Raw genomic sequence first — 21,534 nt, 5'->3', positions numbered from 1 at the left:
TCTGAATACAATTATGTTGGTCGTATTATAACACAATAATTTCATCTCAATTATAGGCCGTGTTAAAACAAATATTATTATCAAAAACATGCCACGAATCGCAAATATTCGTAAATAAAATACAAAAAGAAACATTATTATAAACATCATCTACATAAGTTCAATGGTCACATTATTGTGAACATATTTACAAGAAAAAGTAACTTCAATTGCGTTGTTTTTATTTAGATTCACGGAATAAATACGTTTGCACAATCAACTGAGAGGTTATACAATGTACTAATAAAATAACAATTGAACAAATACTTTTTATCTACTTTACTTTTCTGTTGTATGGAAATTATAATGTCTTTTCAAACGAAAGTCAAATAACAAGAATAACACGACAACAAACCCACTCACACAACGAAAGAAAACGAACAAACAAAACACACAAATACAGAGGCAATATTCAATTGTTTTTACATAAAAATGCACTTTATTCTTCTAGGCTAACTGTACCTCAATATATTTGTCAGTTCCCTGATTTCCCTCCATCTTTCTGTAGATATACAAAACAAAACGTAAATCGTTTTAAATGGTACAAGAGGAAGAAAATATGTTTAGAAGTGCGCATGGGACCAGTCTGTAATAGAAAGTAGTTCTACCACGTGGTTTCAGATGTAAATTGAAATAGAGAGAAATATTCGATTATGTAAAACAAATGTATATATTAGACATCAAAAAGGGAAATAAAGTCTGTGTCGGTGCAATTATGATAGAACTTGTTGCATGAAAAAAAGGTTTGCATAATACATTGGCAATGGAAGTTATCAACGAAAACATTTAAATGCTGTTAGATTTGGAAACACATAAATATCAGTCGCTAAATCTTAAGAAAGAAGAACAATGTAAGAAACTAAAAGTTATATTTAAGACCCTCAAGATAGAAGACGAATCATGACATTCCAATAGGCTGCGTCCTGTGAACGTTGCATTTGCCTTGATGATATTTGTTCTCATTTGTTTAAAACAAAGAAAAAGAAGAACTAAGATTTTTCTTTTTTAATTTAAGCTCATCTCTTTTCCCCGATAGCACAGCTACATCATGTCGAAATGTCTTTGCATTCTCCCTTAATTTTTCCGATGCTCTTTCACAATCTTCAGATGAGTCATAACTGATTTTTGCACCAATTCCAGCTGACGCAAGTCCTACAACGAGAGATGCACCACCTGTAAAAAATAATAAGGATAAAATGCTATAGTATTTTGTAACACTAATATAATGACACGAATGTCGAGATGAATCATTTGTTAATCTTCCTGGAATTAATCGTAAACCCAAACCGTAATTGCATAAGCGATCAATAAGATAAAATTTGATTCAAATATGACTAAAGCAAACAATTGAAAAGAAAGCGTAAAGGGTACCTTACAGACAGGATATTATGTAAATATTTTTAACTGAGGATGTTCGTCTGGTGCTAATATATTTTCTCTGCCTTTCCATCCATTAAAGTCAAATATTTCTGTGACTCATTTCAAACGTAAATATAAGCTTCATAATTAATAGACAGTGGTCAGAAAAATCTAAATTCTAAATGTTTTGATACCTGTAAATGGTGTTAAAGCTAGTCCAGCAGCTGTAGAAAAAAATCCCCAAAGTATGCCATTGCCTCTCTGTGTGTGCGCTAATTGCCGGAGATTTCTTGCTCTTTCATCAAGCTGGTCCGCACATCTTTCCAATTTATTAGCCTGTTCCTCCTTTTCAAAGATTTCCTCATCTAAATGTCTTATTTGATCGTCAATGCGTACCTGTAAATAATTGGACAATGCAAACATATTATTGATGACTTGTAAATCTTTGTCATACTTTATTGTCTTTGCTTCAGTATACCCGGACAATACTTGCACAGAATTTAAACTTAAAGATCCTGTAACACAATTTTTTCATGGTTTTATTTCATAAATATGATGCTCAAATTAAGATTTGTCAATATTGTAAGTTCCAATAAGCATTATTTATAAAGATATTTCCCAATTTAACATTTCATGTAAATAAAGGGAGGTAATTAGAAATGTATTTTCTATCAATTTTAAGTCAAATTTTTCCAATAAGAAATGAATGCATGTAATTTATGGATTAAATATAATGTGCACACATATTTGCAGTACACATTTTAAATTTTCTTCACTGTTTGAAAATTGTTTTATTTGCATAATTATATACATAAATAACTTTTTGCAAGTGTGGTATACACACAGTAACAATATCAATCACAAAACATACAGGATCTTTAAATTTTCTGAAAGCTTATAATTTTGTTTTAGTTTCACTTATAATGTTTGCAATGATTAGTATTGGCTAAAATAACATTATTTTGATGTGCGTAGGGTAAGCTAAAAGGTTTCGCTGAGAAATGCAATATGACATTAGATGGGCGCCAGTTATATGAAAATTATTAAATTAAATACATTTTTATTATCTATTTCGGAAGACAAAACTTTTCCTTACATTCCTTTTTTTATTTTCGTAGCGTGTGTAAAATTCAGTTTTAGTATCTGTTTTATTCAAACATATTTTTTGATGTACAAAATCAGAAGAAAACGACCAAAAATGTTTAGAAATGTTATTTCATATAAATGTCCGTAACACTTAATTTGTTTTCGTATGACTTATTTTTACAGAAAAACAAGATTTGGATATTTGAAATGTGCCTTTGGAAGTTTACATATAATTATAACTCTGTGATAATGGTTCGTTTTAAAAATATAATTATATAACTATATATCTGTTCAACTGCGTGACTAATGCAGATATTTTTATATCTTTCGGTTTACCGATCAACCGACTTATTTTATGGAAAATGTAAATCTTTCTTCTTCTTCTTCTTCTTTCCTTTTTCTTAAAAAAAAGAAAAAAGAAGAGGATATAGAGGATATTTGTTTGTTTGTGTGCAAGATGAAATTTTATTTCATCGAGTGGGCTTTAAAAACAGTATTCTCACGAGTGGCGTAGCCACGAGTGAGAATACTGTTTTTAAAGTTGACGAGATGAAATAAAATTACATCTTACACAACAAACAAACAAACATTTTTTTTTTATTTTATGCTTAAAAACAGGTTAAAACGAAATTTCCTTAATATTTACGTTAATATTAAAATCTGTTTTCCCCATTGAGAGTTTCAAAAAAGTCGAATTCTCATTAAATACAAGAAGTCATGGGCTGAAAAATAAGTTCAACAATCAATGTTAAAATGTAGTGATAGTATTCATTTTATTAAAAAAATATGTCTGATCGCTTGTTTTAATAATAAAAACAAACAGTTCTAGTAGGAGAAAAAGTCCAACCATCCATCCATATTTCTGTTACTGACTGCGAATTTATATTCGACCTGGCTTTGTTAAATGTAAACGGCCGCCATTTTTAAAGTTGTGTATTTCACTGGAGGAAAATAATTGTGTTTGATTCAGAGGGATATCATTTGGATTTGTTAGTGATACACCTTTTTTAAAAGAAAGAAACTTATTGGAGGATTGTAACAGACAATAAATAAGTGTTGACAGATGTGTAAACATTCAAAAAGTGGATAGAAAATTGGAAAACTTGGAAGCCTTACGAACGCTGGGTTGTTTACATATTCTTCGAGTAAAAGCTGCCATTGCTTTTCAAGTTTTCATAAAGCATACGGCAGTTATTGCTCGTAGGATACTTAAATATTCCCAAATGTCATCAAGAGCAGTTTTGCATGTTGAAGGGATGTATTTTTCAGACTGTAGAAATTAAACAAAAAATTAAAGAGACGATATTTGGTGATTGGTAATTTGAATGAATAGAAGAGACATACTGTAAGTTTTCTTCTTTTTCTTAATTTTGATATGTAAGTTGTTTATCAATTTCAGCTTTGCTTTTCTTTAAGCAGCCTGACATTGTCGGAATAGTCAGCAAAATTAAAATTGAGGTACCACATGGGGAAAATCTTAAAAAAGTAGTTTCGTCATTGAAAAGTGTGAAATTATATTTTGATAATTTTCACTGTGAAATTATCAAATACATGTATAATTTTCACGGATAAATCAGTAATCCACTAAAAAGCATAAAATAAAAATAGATAATTAAAAATAATAATTTTTTGCGCGATGAGATGTTTTATGACAGTGCAATGCATCATTGGTATTTATAACATGATATAATGATATCAAATATCTTTCTATATGACAAAAGGCTATTGAAGTAAAGGTTTTATATTAAGTTTATGTTGAACATTGTCGGAATGACAGCCTTAAGACAAAACTTTAATTACAATAACAACCCTAACAATGCACCATCAAACACAAGAAACAAAAATATGAAGACAACGATCTACCGCGGAGAACAACGTTCACGTAATATAGTATCAACAACGTTCAGTTATATAAGTTTGCTTACGAATAAAACTCAAGACAGGAAAAGAATTATACCTTGTTCTAAAACAAAATAACTGAACTGGGATAGGTAGGCTCAGCATGTTTGTCAGCGTGTACCTGTCACTTATATAATACGGAAAACATAATATTCAAGCCTTAGCATATTTGCTCTTTATCTTCATAGAGTTTCTTTTTAAGACATTTCTTACTGCAAAGAGGTTCTGTTCTATTTATCATGTTTCTTGCTTCGAAACTGTAATAAGTCTTAACCATACCCTCATTGGCAATATCTTTGTATTGAATTATTCGTAATCACATTACATATCATAAACGTTTTACTCTAGTTCTGTTCAAACCTGCTAACGATAATTTGGAATTTGTTGACAAGTCAACACATCACACATTGGCCCGGGTGTTGTTTTTTGCTCATTTGCATGATCGAGAGCTTGCAGGATTAAGAGATATACCCGATGTACCTGATGTTTAAGGACAGTAAGGCCTAGTTATATAATTTCCAATGTCGAATTCCATCCCTGCATTTGATTTGGTGGCGTTCTTGACTTTGAGGTCCTCAGAAGAAAAACGGTGTCAAGGGACGGCAAATTATTAAGCACGACCGTCCATTGTTTTCTTTCATTTGATCTAGTAATGAAGTGAAAATGCCCAGTTTTCATAAAACAGGCTAATGGCTGATGTTCTAAAATAAAAACTTATCAGGGTGGCCTGAACATGCCTTTTGGAACGGTCGAGAAACACAGCAACCAAATATAATTATTTGTGGCACAGGGCACACTATGGGGCACCGACTTGGAATTTGACATAGAATTAAGGGTGACGGTGGCGTTAACGAAGGAAGAGGAGGTACGTAATAAATTTTGGATACATTGAGAATGTAACGTCGGGTTTTCATATTCACAATAATGAGATAATGTAATTTTTGACATAATATTATGTACGGGTAAACAACTACAAACTAATTAGTCTTGAAATTTGGTGTCATATTGGCAGTTTATCAATCGAAAATCGATATGTAATGTTTAGAATTAGTTATTTCATCAGAGGTGTGTTTGAATCAAAATCTGTAAACCAATTATTTCTATTAAATAATCAAATAGAAAAAAAAATAATCCCTACAGAAAGCCCAACACGGAATAATTGAAAATATTGGAGTTCGGATGCGAGGAATTATATCACGAGGGTGTATTATAATGCGCAGCTGTACGACAAACAGTGATGTTATCAAGCGATAAAATCACCGATTTGGATATATAATTTCGATTCTAACACGACATATACAAAATAAATGCTGCCGTACCTGATATTAACCTAAATTGTGCCAATCTCCTCCGCAGTGATCTCGGATTACAGGATTAGATCTCGGCCATCACAACATTTTCGTCAAGATTTTTGACGATATGAATTTTTTCAATTTTAATATTTATTTTAAAAAGTAAACACGGTTTTGCTAATGTTTCAAGACCGTTAGGTGTTAGATGTGAACTAAAATAAAAAATAATTTTGGAAACATAAATATTATGAAAATAATTTTTAAAAATTTTAATACCGCACCGTTTATTTCCAAAACAATGGCCCCTCTCGAAAGAGAAATCATTCAAGTAATTATTAATTTCGACTCTACGCTTTACAAAAATGATTTTTTTTTCAATCATATCGACATATTTGAGACCAGAGTTCAAGTTTTAATGTCGCTGTTTATTACAGATAAAACATTTTTTCAACGATTTCATCGGCGTATACGCCATTTTTACACGATCATGTGATAAGACTATCATCACATGATTTGTGTACTGGCCGTAGCGTAACCGGTGCGTGGAGTTTGAAATTGTGCCTGTTTGTTTCCGTACTTATTTTCAGCACGTCACATTTATAGTGGTTACGTCACGTGTATAATGATTACGTCACATGTCTAAATATAGAACGTCAAACTGTGATTTTATTGCATAATAACACACACTTTCCGTTTTTCTATGTTCAATGGGGAAAATCGTTTTTTTCTTGCACATTCTATAAAAAGTATTGTAATGATAAATTTTATATTATTATGATATGACAATTCAAGTACTTAAAAACTGTTAAAATCTTCCGCCAGTTAGCTTTTATATCTCTGATTCATATATTTTATTTTCCTTATACCTTTTCACAACGGTCAACAAGATCAACAACGTGCCCATTTATAGAGGGACAGATAAGATAATGTGCCTATTGATTTCCGCCTACATGTCCCAATGTAACCATTAAAATACACATTTTTGAAGTAACATTATGAACTAGAATTTTTATTTAATTCGTTCCATCTGTTTAAGTAAATATATCTTTCTGATAAATTGACATTGTAAACAAAACATTTATTTTCCTATATAGCCCAAAGTTGTACCACGTTTGGCGCTTTTTCCATTTTCTGAAGTAATTTTTCACAAATTGACTGGACTAATCTACTCTACTCTTTTTATTAATTATTCTTTGTCATCACTCACTTCCATTTACAAAGTTCGTATAACTCGTATATGGACGTAGACCCTTTTTGAACCATAAACAATTATTTTCCAAAATACTGAACTTTATCATGTATTTTAATTGAATACTTCCTTTTTATAAATTCCTATATTTTTTCGAAAAAAATTGACTCAGAATAGTATGGAGCGCTGTCGTACTGGCAGTTCTCGTCACGAAATATCATTACGTTTTTTTTTACGAAATAAAAAAAGTGTCACGGATATCAGTTAAGGGGCGCCGTAGTTAAGGACAATAAATATTTATAAAAATTAAGCAACTAAATCACTTTTGTTTAAAATAAAAATTGGTTATAGTAAAATGTGTACTCTTTTTGCAATTGCCAAAGAGGAAACTCTGTTGCATTTATTTTGGGATTGTCAAAAAAATCAGTCTTTATTTCAATATTCGAAAGACAATTTATACATGTATTTATTTAGATAATTTGATGATAATTTTAATATTAAATGATTTATTTTAAGTTCTGAAGTAAAGAATTTTAAATATGATATTTAGTTTTTAGAATTGAACAGTTATTACAAATAAAAATTTCATTTTATCACAAGAGTCAGTGAATTTGCGACAACCTAAGATAACTCCTCTGACACTTGAAGAACTCAATAAAGTATGGCAGATTGCAAAAATATGTATGAGTTGTATAGAAGTTAAAGGTCCATGGACAGAAATAGGCATGGTTTTCTGCTTTCAAGAGATTTCGATTCGTAAATTACAATAAAGACAATAAAAAAGTCGGACATTTCCCAACCCCAGTTTCAAAATAATTAATTATGTATTTAATTGTTTATTTCCGAAATTCATTTCTGATTGTTGATATTCCTTTTTTTAATTATTTACTTCCTTTTATCACATAATTCAAATATTAAGATACAATGAATTTACAATTTCATAATACATATAACATAATGAAATATATGTATCATTAAATTATTATTTCGTTCTATTATATAAGTGGGTTTTTTGTGAAGAGAAAATAATATGTTTTTAAATATGAAAAGAAAAAAAGAAAATATTATTTCGAACATGAGGGATTATAATCGTTTCCAATTACATTATAGATAAACGAAAATATGATGGTTAAATAATGTTTTAATAATTGATGATTGATTAAAAAAAAGCAAAAATGAGAAAGTCTTTGAAAAATAAAAATGTTGGCATTTCTGAGGGCATAATATAAAATTTCTTAAGGAATATTATAAAAATAATGACATTCTGAATTTTTACATTTATCTCAGTAATAGCAAAACTAGCCACCTGTAAATTTAGTTTGATTTTTATATGTTTTTCAGGTAAATAATTACCTAGTTTATTCCACAAATGCTGACCTACACTTCATTCCCAGAACATGTGTTTTAGTTTTTTTCTAGTTTTTTAATGTGCATATGGCAAAGATAAAACAAATTAGATTTTGCTATTTTTTACTTTGGAACTGCAATAGATTGTTGGAAAAATTTGCATCAGATATTTATATTGGAATTTTCTTAGTTTTGTATCTATTGTCATTTTTCTTAATTGTGAGTATATAACTGACCTGACTGCTGGTGTATTTTTATAAAAAAAAGATTGCCATTAATTTTTCCGACTTGATTTTTTGGGGATTGGTTGATTGCTCAGCTGTATATCATAAATTAAGTAGTTTATTTGGTGGTTTTTACTTAAACATTTTATCATTAACATTTTCTTTGTATGTAAAGATAATGCCATACTGTGCAAGTGAGATTTTAATGCTGAATGGTATACTTGAAATAAGATTGTAATATTTAAATACAAATATTTGAAATCCAAAAATTGGTAAGAAGATTTTGTTCTGAAATCAAAAAAATGTTCAAAATTCTTTACTCCTTTTTCATACCAATCCCTATAGAAAAACGTTTTAGTTCCAATATCTTTATCTTGGTTATTCATATTATTTGTTTGTAAATATAGACCTTGCTTGCACGTGTATTTATTTTTAACGAAGACAACAATAGTTTCTTGTCTTTTTTAATATAAAATAAAAATGTTTCGAATACACACAGAAAAAACATGAAACGTTGATAACTCTACACACTACAGATAATCTAATTATGATTAAAAATGTTATTTTTAAAAGAAGTAGGTCCAGAGAAAAAGAAGAGAAAAGACAAAATAAATATGACAAGTAATAGAGAATACAGCTTCCCAAACATAGTTTATACTTTCACTTAATCAATATTAGACATAGACAATTAGACAATTTTAGTGAAACTCTACAGGATTGATCATGGGCATAATTAGTTGGTTTTTCAGTGGCTGACTTTTTATTGAGTTATATTAAAGATGGCTTGTTAGTATATTAATGATTTTTGTATTGCCTGCTACACAATAGCTGCCACATGCTTCAAAGTACCCACGACATATAGGGAACAAACGGGTACAAACAGGTCAATCATCCCTTAAAAACCGCTTTATTTGATATCATCCAGCGATGCGTATGATAACCAATCACTACTATTAATAAGATCGTCGTAGATAGTGTGATAGTTTTCTGATTTAACAAGAGGACATTTTTGGTTCCTAAAATATTACAATGTATCGCTTAATCATTTAAAATAGATATAAATGCTCAACGTGAAGTTTGTAAAGATAACCTTATCAGACATTTATTGCCGACAAATAGTTTAAAATAGAATTTTAGATTATACTTGACAATTGTCTGGCATTATCTCATTGTAGTCATAAAAACCCTAATCTGTAAAATTTAAAATATAACATTTAAAGCGTATGCGTACTTATTTTTATCAATACTTTCGGTAACTGTTCTTCTTTCAATAAAAGCAAATGAAAATAAATGAAAGTCCAAATCAAAATTATTCGAGACGAGGGAATTCTGATACAGTAGATTACAAGATTTACAAGTATTATTGCCGTAATATATACGGAATATTATGTTATGGTAGGTTTCTGAGGCTTTGTAGTTTGCTACGAGCAGCGTTGGTTAATTGGTAACTTGCGAGACCGAAGGTCGAGTGAGACATTAATTTTCCAGCGTTTTGAGTAGTAAAATACATAGCCTCTGAAAGCTGCTACAACATAATTTCCCTTTTATTATATACCTATTTTAAGTAAAAATGAGTTTTAATAAACTTCACTTCTATTATTTATTTCAGAAAATAAAGTAATATATTCATGAATGACGGATGAATACGTCACTTTTGCAAAATCGGCCACGCCTTTGATTATTTTGGTTCCCGTTTCCAAATGCTACGTGATTCACAGCTAAAATCGCCACCAACGTTAAAAATAGTCCGGCACTTCCCTATATGGTAGCGTATTTGTCACTTACATAATACGAAATTTTCTATCCGTTTAAGCGTAATCGTGCTTCAAGATTTGTGTGTATTTTGGGGAGAAATTATATAGGTATATAAGAAATCTTAATATAAAGTTTTTATACATTCCATTCTTTATGAAAATACAATTTTACCCTGTCGAAAAAGGTACTTCAAAACAAAATTAAGGGAAAATCTTTGTTAAAGTTAATAGTTCATGGAAAAAAATCATATAAAACATTAACATTTTAAAATTTAAAATAATTGTACAATTTAATTACACATCTTTTAAAATAGTAAAGATAGAAAACAGGAGATACGAAAATCAACATGAAGATCAACAGGCAATTCAATTCACGTGAACCGAGTCTGCAAATGTCAACGTTTTCCTTTTTCTTGTTGCTCAATAAATTAAACAAGACTTTTTTATCATCCGCTCACTTTACGGGCCCCTCTTAACAACAGGAAATTAATAAAAATCAATGAAAGATGTTCTCAGAACTAAGTTTTAAATTCAGTTTAAATGATTCTATGTAAACAATTATGATATATTTATAACATAATTCGCTTTATACAAAGAATGTTGAGGTAATAGTCGAAAGTTGCAAAAATTTCAAGATATTTGTTTCATGCATATGCATAATACAGAGCCCGGCAACTTTACTTAACTTTTCGTATTTGTATTGATAACATCATGTTATTTTGCAAAATTGTTATTTTGTCTAGCAACGGTTTCAATTAAAGATCCTGTAACTCAAATTTATTTATGGTTTTATATAATAAATTTGATAATAAAATGAAGATTTATCAATATTGTAAGTTCCAAAAAGCATTATTTGTAAAGATATTACCGAATTAACATTTCATATAAATAAATGAGATAATAAGAAATTTATTTTCTATTAAGGCTAAGCCAAATTTTTCAATCAGAAATGAATGCACATATTTTAATAATTACTTATAATACGCATGAACGTGTGCAGTACATATCAAAAATATTCTTAAATGTTTTGAAAATAGTTTTAGAAGAATAATTATATACATATATAAGATAATGTTCACTTAAGTGTTTCATACACCCTTAATTACGACTAACAGTATCTTAAGTGCAAATAGAATTATGAATTTAAATTAAAATGAAAAGTTTTACCTACAAATGATTAAAATGTAAACAGACAGAAGTTCTTGTAACAATAAACTTACGTCCATTTTCGCTGTGTTTCCGAAACAATGTTCAGATGTGGAATAAAATTTAATAACTGATAACAATGATGAACTATCAATAACAATGTTAACCCGTTTCTTGCCTCATTGACGTAATCAGTTATGTATTATCTCATATTTGATAACGTATCAAAGTAACGGTAAAATATTTAATTCAATGATTGTAATACAATGATATTATGTTGGATAAAACGAATTGAAGATTGGACAGACGTTAAACATGTCGAAAGTTTGTATGTGACCATCATTTTTGGTGTTACCTTTCATAAGCAAGGGCGTGTATCTTTTGCTGAATAAAAAAGGCGTTAAGACAAATACCCTTCATGAGCCCGTCACTTAAGAATTTTTATAATAAGAAAATGTCATTGAATATTTAAAACAAACGATAAAAAAACCCAAAAAACATTGAACTCTAAACAGCCATGAATATCGCAGATTGGTATTTGATAAATTGATTTGTATGAAACTAAAATTAAACTGTGTTGCATATCTAAAACATAAAAGAAACTCGCGAATTCCCCATATTAAATAGAAGGAAAATTTAGCGAAGTTATTTTTTGCGATATTCATTGCATGCAAATAAAGCGAAAATTAGATACTCGCAAAAAATATGATATATGGTATTTGGATGACGGTGTACCGTGTGGCTGTACTCTGTACTCTGTAGCCAATTCTATTGATATTTACATGAATAATCTTTACAAAAGATTTTTAAACTGCTCCGGTCATCTTAAAAGACAGACAGTAAAGCTAGAATGTACAACATTCATGTCTCCAACCGCTAGGTAGTAAAAACAGCATGCCTCCAGATGAGCGAAAATATTTCAATAAATCAAAATTTGTGAAAAATGAGTTAAGATTTTAGGCAAAGTAAAAATATTAAAGATTCTAGTAATAATTAACATGTTATGATAGATTAATGGTGAATTTTTCATTTTGTGTAACTATATCTCTACTGCGTTACTAACTGAGTAAGGGCATTTCTTGCATATGTTTGCCTTTTTGTAATAAGCGTGGTATGTAAGTGCCATTGATAATGTGTAAAATGATTCCTTTCGGTTACTATACAATGATATACATTTAATTTCATTTTCAAAATTTTTATGAAAATAAGCATTAATCTGGAGGCGTCCTGCTTTAATGATCCAAAGAGATGGACAGATATGACTGCCAAAATTGGAAGTAGCTTTGAACATTTTCTAGGAATTCGATTGGCAAGGCATGGTTTTATAAAAACACTATATGGTACGAGTTATTTTCGAAACAATGTTTATGTAAACATTACCCTAAAGTCAGCATCACATATGTTATGATTATTTGATTGGCACTGTTTATCCATGATAAGTTCCAAAGGATCTTTAGTCAACGAATAAATCTTATCCGGGACTAAGTCCATTTAAGTCCATTTATTTGATGCGCTCAAGCAGATAGTTATTGAACCGTACATTTATCTGTTCGGTCAACATCCAGAAATCTTTACTTTGAATAAGTGTCATGATGGTCCTTATATCGTTAATTTTAGCCACGTAGCTATTATTTGACCAACGCTGAAGAGACATTATTACATGCCAAATACCTTAGTATAGCCTTTTAAGGAGAGGCGCTTTAAAGTTTTAATTTATATACTGACACAAAAAAGAAACTTGTATGATTGTTATGTTTTCGTTATTACTCGGAACAATTGGGAGATTTTTTTTCATCTAAGCATTGACACAATTGTCAATATAATGCTCTTAACTAATAGACATTTTTTCCGAATATTTTATCTCAAGATGGCTAGAAAATTTGCAAGTGCACATCAACCGATATTACTGATTGTCACTGACTGATTTACTGAACCTTTACGCACAGAGACATCACATTTCAAATTGAATTTGACTCGTTGACAAGATGCAACGACTTCGAAAGGAACTAAATAGCACTAATGCGTATTCTAAAACCTCTGCCTCCGAAAAAGACATTGTAAACAATCATATTACTAATATTTCCAATCTTAAAGTCCAAATTAATGAAAAACAACTCAAACTTCCTATTATGTATTGGATTCCTAAATTACATAAAAAACCTTACAAAGCCAGATTTATTGCTAATTCTACATTTTGCACTACAAGTAAACTTTCTTTTTTTTTGACGTCTTGTTTGACTGCCATTAAAACACATGTAATTAGATATTGTGATAAAGTCTATGAAAACACAGGCAAACATCTCTTTTGGTCAATTAAAAATTCTGGTGAAATCTTGGATAAATTCAAAATTAATAACTTTCAAGCTTCAACTGTCAGTACATACGATTTTTCTACACTTTATACAACTTTGCCACATAAATTAATCAATGATAAACTAATTTCCCTAATTCAGAAAACTTTTGCACGGGGAAAAAGTTACCTTTCTAGCATGTAATTCTAACAAAGCTTTTTTTACTAACGGTATTGTTAAACATTATACTATGTGGACTTGTGACGAAGTTTGTAGAGCACTCTCTTTTCTTTTAGACAACATTTATGTCAGGTTTGGTAATACCTTATTTAAACAGATCATAGGAATTCCTATGGGTACTAATTGTGCACCCCTGGTCGCCGATTTGTTTTTATACTGCTATGAAAGAGACTTTATGTTGAGTCTCTCTGAAGAGAAACAACAAGATGTTATAGTCGCATTTAATAATACTTCCAGATACCTTGATGATATTTTTAATTTAGATAATCCTTATTTTGATCAAATGGTGTCTGACATTTATCCGCATGAACTACAACTTAATAAAACGAACTCTTGAAATTTTAGTACATCATTTTTGGATCTTCATATTACTATCAACAACAATTCTATTCACACGAAAATTTATGATAAAAGAGATGACTTTGACTTTTGTATAGTTAATTATCCACATTTGGATGGAGACGTACCCCATGCAACATCCTACGGGGTTTATGTTTCTCAGTTAATTAGATTCGCTAGAGCTTGTAACAACGTAAAGGATTTCAACGAGCGGAATATTATTTTTATTACCAGCAAGCTTCTAAAACAGGGCTACCGCTATCATAAATTACGGAAATATTTTACTAAATTTTACAATCGTAACTTTGATTTAATTTCTAAATTCAATAGTGATTTAAAAACTCTTCTGCGACAAGGGATTAGCCAGCCTGGTTTTTATGGCGATGTGGTTTACAAACTTCGTAAGATTTTGGGTCATGGTAATTTTTCTGCTGTTTTTACTAAAATCATTAAACGTTTTATTAAAAGAGGTTATGACCCTACTATTTTAAGACATACTGCATGTTTAGTGTTCAACCCTTTTACAGTTGGACACTACGCTTTCCTCTTTTGATTGCATCTGACGGACCAAGTGGGAGACTCTATGATGGATAGTGCTGAATTGTCTTAATGTTCGTCTTCTGCCTTGCTTCGTCGGGCCCTTGTAGGTGATTTTCTTGTTGCTCTGTCTTCCTTTAGGACATTGAGTACTTTTGTTATGGTCATTGGGTTTACTTTTATATGTTTCTACATGATCATTTTAGTGTTTTACTTATTTAACCTTTTGTAACCATGACAACTGTTAGAATTTCACTTGGCGGGGATTCATTTTATTTACACTGTCTCGTTTATAGGAACATGGTGGGGCTAAGAGCGAGGTTTGGTGCACCATTAACCGGTTTAAACTCCCCAGCAGTCATTATTATGCTGCTGACCGTTCCAAGGCAGCGCCCCACTGTGTTCCTCAGATGTATGTCTATGTTGTTTCATACTGTTTTGGTGACACTTTTGCTTGTGTCCCTTGTTGTTTTCTCGTCTACGGTAAGTATCTTCCCCATTGCCTCTAGTTTTTATTTCTTTGATTAAACCCCCCCCCCCCTTCCCCCGGTCTTCTGTCCCCTTCCCCTTTGTGGGCCTATTATTATTTTCTTTGAATTCCTAATCAGTTACAAATTATTTATCATTTAATGATTAACGTGTCGTTGCCCTGTCCTTTTTATGTTTGGGGTCCGCCTGGGCTCCTTGCCATTGGTTATTGTTGCTGGGTCATACGGGGGTTGCGTTCATTGAACGCCGCCTTTCCTTGTTGATCTTGTTTTTCATATTTCGAGAAAACGCCATATTTCAGGGTTTTACTCGTGTGCATAATACGTAAAGAAGAAGCGTCACTGACATTTTGAGACAGTTTAACTGTCATCGCAAAACTATTATTAATCTTCGGCAACGTTTTCAGCAATCTGGAAGCGTACAAAATGGCGTTTGTTCAGGAAAGACCAACGGTAACGACTGCACGCCAAGACCAGTACATTACAGTAACGCATCTACGTAACTGACTTAAAACCGCTACAAATACCGCAAGACAATTTCGAATATTAAAAAAAAAAAACATTCTGAATCGTTTAAGTAAGAGTGCAAACTACCCAGGGCCAGGTGGCAATACGTAGGCTAGATAATTAATCTTAGTAACCGTACTTTGGCAAAGTTGGCAAAATATTGTTTACTGGCGAGTCTAGCTTACATGTAAGCATTGCAGATTGAAGAGTAAGCGTTGTTTGATAATCTGGAAACAAAGTGATCCCTCGGAAGCATTAATCACAACACAATCACAAGAGAATTGCAAACTCGGTTTGATTGAGGTTTACCAAGCACAAAAGTGCCGGGCTCACGCAAAATACCTTTGTAGGCACAACGTTAACATGCTACCATGACCGGATTTCTAACTAGACATCAATCCGATTGAGCACATATGGGATCTTCTTAGACGGAGGGCAAAAAAGTCGTGTTATAAATGACATTCGTGACATTTGTTTTTTGTCCAGGAAAGAAATGCTGTTCCGGAGGTAACGTATATGGCGTCGGGAATCATTGAGTTGATTCATAGGAAAAAATCTGGAAACAAAGTGATCCCTCGAAAGCAGTAATCACAACAGGATTACATAATATAGACAAAAACAAAATCCCTAAAGAAAGCCCAACACGGCAAACTTATTGTAAAATGTTTCAGGTTCGGTTTGATTGAGCCTGTTCATGGACGGTACTGGAAAGTGCAAGTTACCGTCCACGCCCCCTAGCACCGGCTTAAGCAGAATTCAACATTTAAACACAATGGTGAATTCTGAATTTAGAAACATCCGCAGATGTGTTCATACGGCGGTTATCATGGAACCTTCAATGTGACACAGTAGTGTCATTCCATGAAAAGCGGCGTATGGTCCCCAAGTAAAAGAATGCGTGTGCCCTAAACGAGAAAACAATGGGCGGAACTAAATAAAATGGAATTTTTAAAGGGGATCTGAGGTTATGAAGCCTGCATATTACAGACAAGACGTCAAAAGACAAATTTAAAAAGCAGGCAACATATCCTAAGGGTGATTATACAGTATTCAAGTAGGAATACTGGAACCACCCAAGTTGAAAAAGGCCAAATACATGTACATGAAACTAAAAATACCATCTAAAACGTATATTCAACAATAATGTCGTGCTGAACGATCTTCAAGGATCGAGGATATAACATCATTGATTAAATGTACAGGGATACTTTTTACAGCCGCCACACGGCACAAATAACACGAATGTGACAATGAAATAGACAAAAACAAAATCCGTAAAGAAAGCCCAACACTGCAAATTTGTAAGATGTTGCAGGCTCGGTTGATTGAGCCTCTCATGGACGGTACTGGAAAGTGCAAGTTACCGTCCACGTCTCCTAGCACCGGCTAAAGCAGAATTCAACATTTAAACACAATGGTGAATTTTGAATTTAGAAACATCCGCAGATGTGTTCATACGGCGGTTATCATGGAACCTTCAATGTGACACAGTAGTGTCATTCCATGAAACTAAATCTTAGTAACCGTACTTTGGCAAATTTGGCAAAATATTGATTACTGGCGTGTCCAGCTTACATGTAAGCTTTACAAATTGAAGAGTAAGCGTTGTTTAGCCATCGCGAAAAGCGTTTTAAAGATAATTGGTTCTTGGAGCGTAATTAATACAATTAAGAATTGCAGATTCGGTTTGATTGAGTCTGTACATAAGGTAAACAAAATCGGTTTTGATGTTTCAAAATTCTAAATTTTACCAGTTCATATTAAATGTTGAATTCTGCTTAAGCCGGTGCTAGGGGGCGTGGACGGTAACTTGTACTTTCCAGTACCGTCCATGAACAGGCTCAATCAAACCGAGCCTGCAACATTTTCAATTTTGCCGTGTTGGGCTTTCTTTAGGGATTCTGTATTTATCTATTTTTTGAAGATATTTTAGTACTTTAAACACATGTACAGTAAAAAGTTATCAAGACATCTACAGAAAAAATGACAATCTTAAAGTTGCGAATTTTAATTCTGGCCCCTAATGGTTTAACGGTTAAGATAAACAGCGATGTTTATCTTTGATTACATGTATAACGGAAAACACTGCATCACGTTAGCCGACGAGTATCCTAGCTTTTTGTACCAATTATTCAAATGTTATAATGGATACTCTGAAGAAAAGTTTATTGAAACCCAAGTGCACATTTTCTTTTTTTGCGTCAGTATACATATATGAAAAAACCATAATACTCCAACCCTGAAGCGGGGTCGGTTTAGGCCACAGCATTAACTGTGATAGGTTAACAGTATTCCAGTGTTTCATAAAATCTGACATGCACTTAAGTACATAGTATATATGAAAAAAAATATTACGTTTTACTATGGTAGATATAAATAAGTACCACTAAATTTTTTGCCTTTTTCTGTCACAGAAGAAACAGTAATGTTTTATATACCAATACACAATAACTTATCATACCAGTATAATAATAATAATACAACACTGGAAACGTTTTAAACTTTGCTCTTGTTTGTCTTCTTCCTTCATTTTACAGAAAACAAGTACATGTGTGGCTAAACTATTTACCAACATGTTAATCATACCAATAAACATAAAGATTTTAAGTTTACAGGACGCCAGACAAGTCCCATCAAAACTACAAAAAATACAAAATATTCATTTTCTATTCACTCATAAGCTTACCTTAATTACTTTTGTAGTTCTGTTTTACAATAGGTGCATCAATGGTTGCAGCACTCTAACTTGAGAGAAAGAGCAAGTGACGAGCGACAAAGGGATTAGTACAACATGAAAGAAAATGTGAACCAAACACAGAAATGCAAAAAAAATCACAATGAAAAAAGGAAATATGAAGAAACTATAAGTAATCATTTTAAATGAATGTTATTTATATTTTCTTAATATCTAACTGTCCAAAAAATAGTAAAACACGACTGAGTAGTGCAGAATGATGATTATCCGCCCGCGAAACGATGTGCGGTCTCCAGGGCCTTAGTCAGAGTGTTATTAGTAAATAAGGGTAAATGCTCACTTATTTCGTCATTCATTAACGTGAATACAGTTGTTGATAAATGAAATATTGTTTTGAATGATGTTGATATTTTTATCGAAAGTTTTGTATTTATACAAGTCACGCTAGAGTTTAAATCATACCAATACCAATCCATACCAATAACCATGCTTTTACTTTCAGCCGGTTTGTTTTGACGTCACGTTTTCATGTTTTTTTGCACGTGCTTATGTTCAAAGGGACGGTATATATTGCAGAAACCTACATGTATTTTTACAGTAACTTCCATTGTTATTCTAATCTATGTTTTATTGTCTTTTTGAGTGTATAGCCAGTGTTAATAAGTAAGTGATGTCCATAGACCCCAATTGAAATAAGATTTTGGACTTTCATGAGCAATACTAAGAAATAAAAAACAAACTTGATTTTAGAATTTGGACTTTTATCAGCAATATTAAGTGTAGTCAGTTGATCACTGGAAAAACACTTTGGACCTTCATAGACTACACTTAACATATCAGTTATCTGGTTTTATCTTTCAAGTGTTTAGGTATCAATACTCTTGATCAGTTACAAATTGTGGTGTATGTTCAGTTAAATTTCTTAAAAAGAAATATTTCATAACGTTCATTTATTTTCTATATCCGCCTGAATGACGATTTAACAATACATTTAAACAATATAATGACTTGATTTTCCGATTGACAAACAAAAATTGTTTTCAAGATAATCAATAATTTTAAAATTTGCATAACTTTAAAAAATCCATTTATTGTGTTTGTGTGTAAATGCGGGCGCGTGTGCGTGTGTATGTGTGTGATAGCAGCTAAGCTCAGATAATCTGGTCTTAGTTTATTTGCGTAAGAATATTTAAAAAGGAGGCGTTATTATACTTCGAACGGAACATCTCGGCTTTTATACACATGCTTTTAATATTGTCAAAAGCGAAGTTGCCATTTTGACTTTTTTTAATCCACATTTCGTGTCTTGACTACATATACTTCTGACATTTAACAGAAAATAAGAATGCCTTTTGATCAATTTTAGTCTGTGTGTTGAGAAGAAAAAGTCAGATTATTATGATCGCTGCTTCGTCGTGAAAAAAACTTTAATGTAGCCCATTATTTAATCATTTTGAAAGATATGAACACGAAATTTAGATTATTTGCTTATCATGACAAGGGGCAGTCGTAAAACAAGGGGCATAATGCTGAAAACTATACTTTCGGAGTCATGCCCTTTTTTACTTTGACCTTTTACAAAGTGGATGGTTAAAAATTATGAAAGCTATGAACATGAAACTTGGAACACCCCGTTTTCACGATAAGGCACAGGTGGTATTAGTCAGAATGTTGAATTTTCGGATTGCGTTTTAGGTAGAATGAGAGACTTTTTTCATAACTATGAAAGGTATCAACATAAAACTAGAAATACTTGCAATCTTGACATAACTTAGTTAAATTTCTGAAAGCAATATTTTCAAGAGTTATGTTTTTTAACTTTTGTTCGTAAAGAATTTTTTTTGATAGATGCAGTCCTTGACATATGAGCGTTTTTATACCTCAGGGGTGATCTTGTTTTCGTTTCAACTTCTAAAATTGATATTAAAATGTGTAAAGTCCAAACGGGGCCAAAAGCCACGCTGTTAGATAAAATGTATGACGAGTATATTATAAATTGAAATCTTATTAAAATCAATAAAAGAATAGATGTCTAACAAATCGTTAGTTAGCTGGGCGCCGACATATTGCAATTCTTGAACTGGCTCTATATTTGAGCTATAATTACTATTTAGGACGCTTTTGAAACAAGCTAAAAAACATGTAATTAAAACGTCTTCACAATACATACTGTTGCTAGCAGACGTAACAATTCTGGTTATAAATTAACAAAAATGGCGGACGGGATATTTGGAAACTTGGAAATTCTCGGAATACTTCGATGATAGTTTGAACACTGAAAATGCATTCGTATCTTTTTTAACGGTTCAAAAAGTCCAGATAGATCTGGTCAATATATTGAAAACAAATATGCTTGTTATGCAAAGCCTGTAAACGGGTAAGTCCGATAAAAGTATTTCATTCTTCATTTTTTCGTTTAAAATGTATCATTCGGTATTTCATACATTGATTCCGTTTTCAATCAGAACATCTCGATGATAAGTCTTAAGCCAAAAAGTTGCGATTGCAGGTATATGTCGGAATATTTTGATTAGGGCCGTAAACAAATATCCTTTGGCTAAATATTCATGTCTGTGACAACAGCCGTTGTTTGATGGTATAATTATAGAATAATTGAAAAATTGCTACGTAGACGAATGTCTGTTTAGAGCTGCGCAGTTTTTGAAATTAAAGGAAAAGCATAACGACAAGAAATTTTTTGTATTCGTATTGTGCCAGGAATCCACCACAATGTATCTTATTTATATATAGACAGAGCTTACACGCTAGAAATGCTTTATTCTAATGTATTGGACATTATTTATTTTATCCCTATAAAACGATATTTAAACTTTTTAAAAGCAAATGACCAACAATATAAAAACAAATTTGAGCATAAACATAGCATACATGTATAAGTCATTAAAGGCATCAGACCCCTTACCAAATCTAAAAATACACGTGTGACATCGCTTTATTATATCAAAGGCGGGAATTAAACTTTTTTGAAGCCGTACAGCACTATTCAAATCATCCCAAAAGAAAACATACAAACTTTAAAATATCAACATTTAAATTTCTTCAAAAAATAATTTTCTTTCTAAAAGTAAACAAACGGACAGA

The 21,534-nt window shown here is 31.5% G+C and overlaps 1 protein-coding gene across 1 annotated transcript; it reads right to left on the bottom strand.

The window, feature by feature from the left end:
• Window positions 1-204: 204 nt before the first annotated feature.
• Window positions 205-11,533, bottom strand: LOC132759731 (uncharacterized). Its single transcript, XM_060751551.1, has 3 exons — window positions 11,410-11,533; window positions 1,593-1,794; window positions 205-1,212 (listed from the first exon to the last, which is right to left on the bottom strand). The coding sequence occupies exons 1-3, from the start codon at window positions 11,413-11,415 to the stop codon at window positions 1,007-1,009; spliced, it is 414 nt and encodes a 137-aa protein (XP_060607534.1). The 5' UTR covers window positions 11,416-11,533; the 3' UTR covers window positions 205-1,006.
• Between the last annotated feature and the right edge of the window lie 10,001 nt (window positions 11,534-21,534).

The sequence above is a fragment of the Ruditapes philippinarum genome, unplaced genomic scaffold, assembly GCF_026571515.1.
Source record: "Ruditapes philippinarum isolate M1 unplaced genomic scaffold, ASM2657151v2 ctg5760_1_1_1_1, whole genome shotgun sequence".
In the NCBI taxonomy this organism is placed as follows: Eukaryota; Metazoa; Mollusca; class Bivalvia; order Venerida; family Veneridae; genus Ruditapes; species Ruditapes philippinarum.
The sequence above is the reverse complement of the archived record's forward strand: the minus strand, read 5'-3'. Positions and strand labels throughout refer to the sequence as shown.

Coding starts and splice junctions, on each gene's coding strand:
- LOC132759731 (XM_060751551.1), bottom strand. Junction 1,213..1,592: donor AGCTTTAACACCATTTACAG/GTATCAAAACAT, acceptor TATTTTTTACAG/GTGGTGCATCTCTCGTTGTA.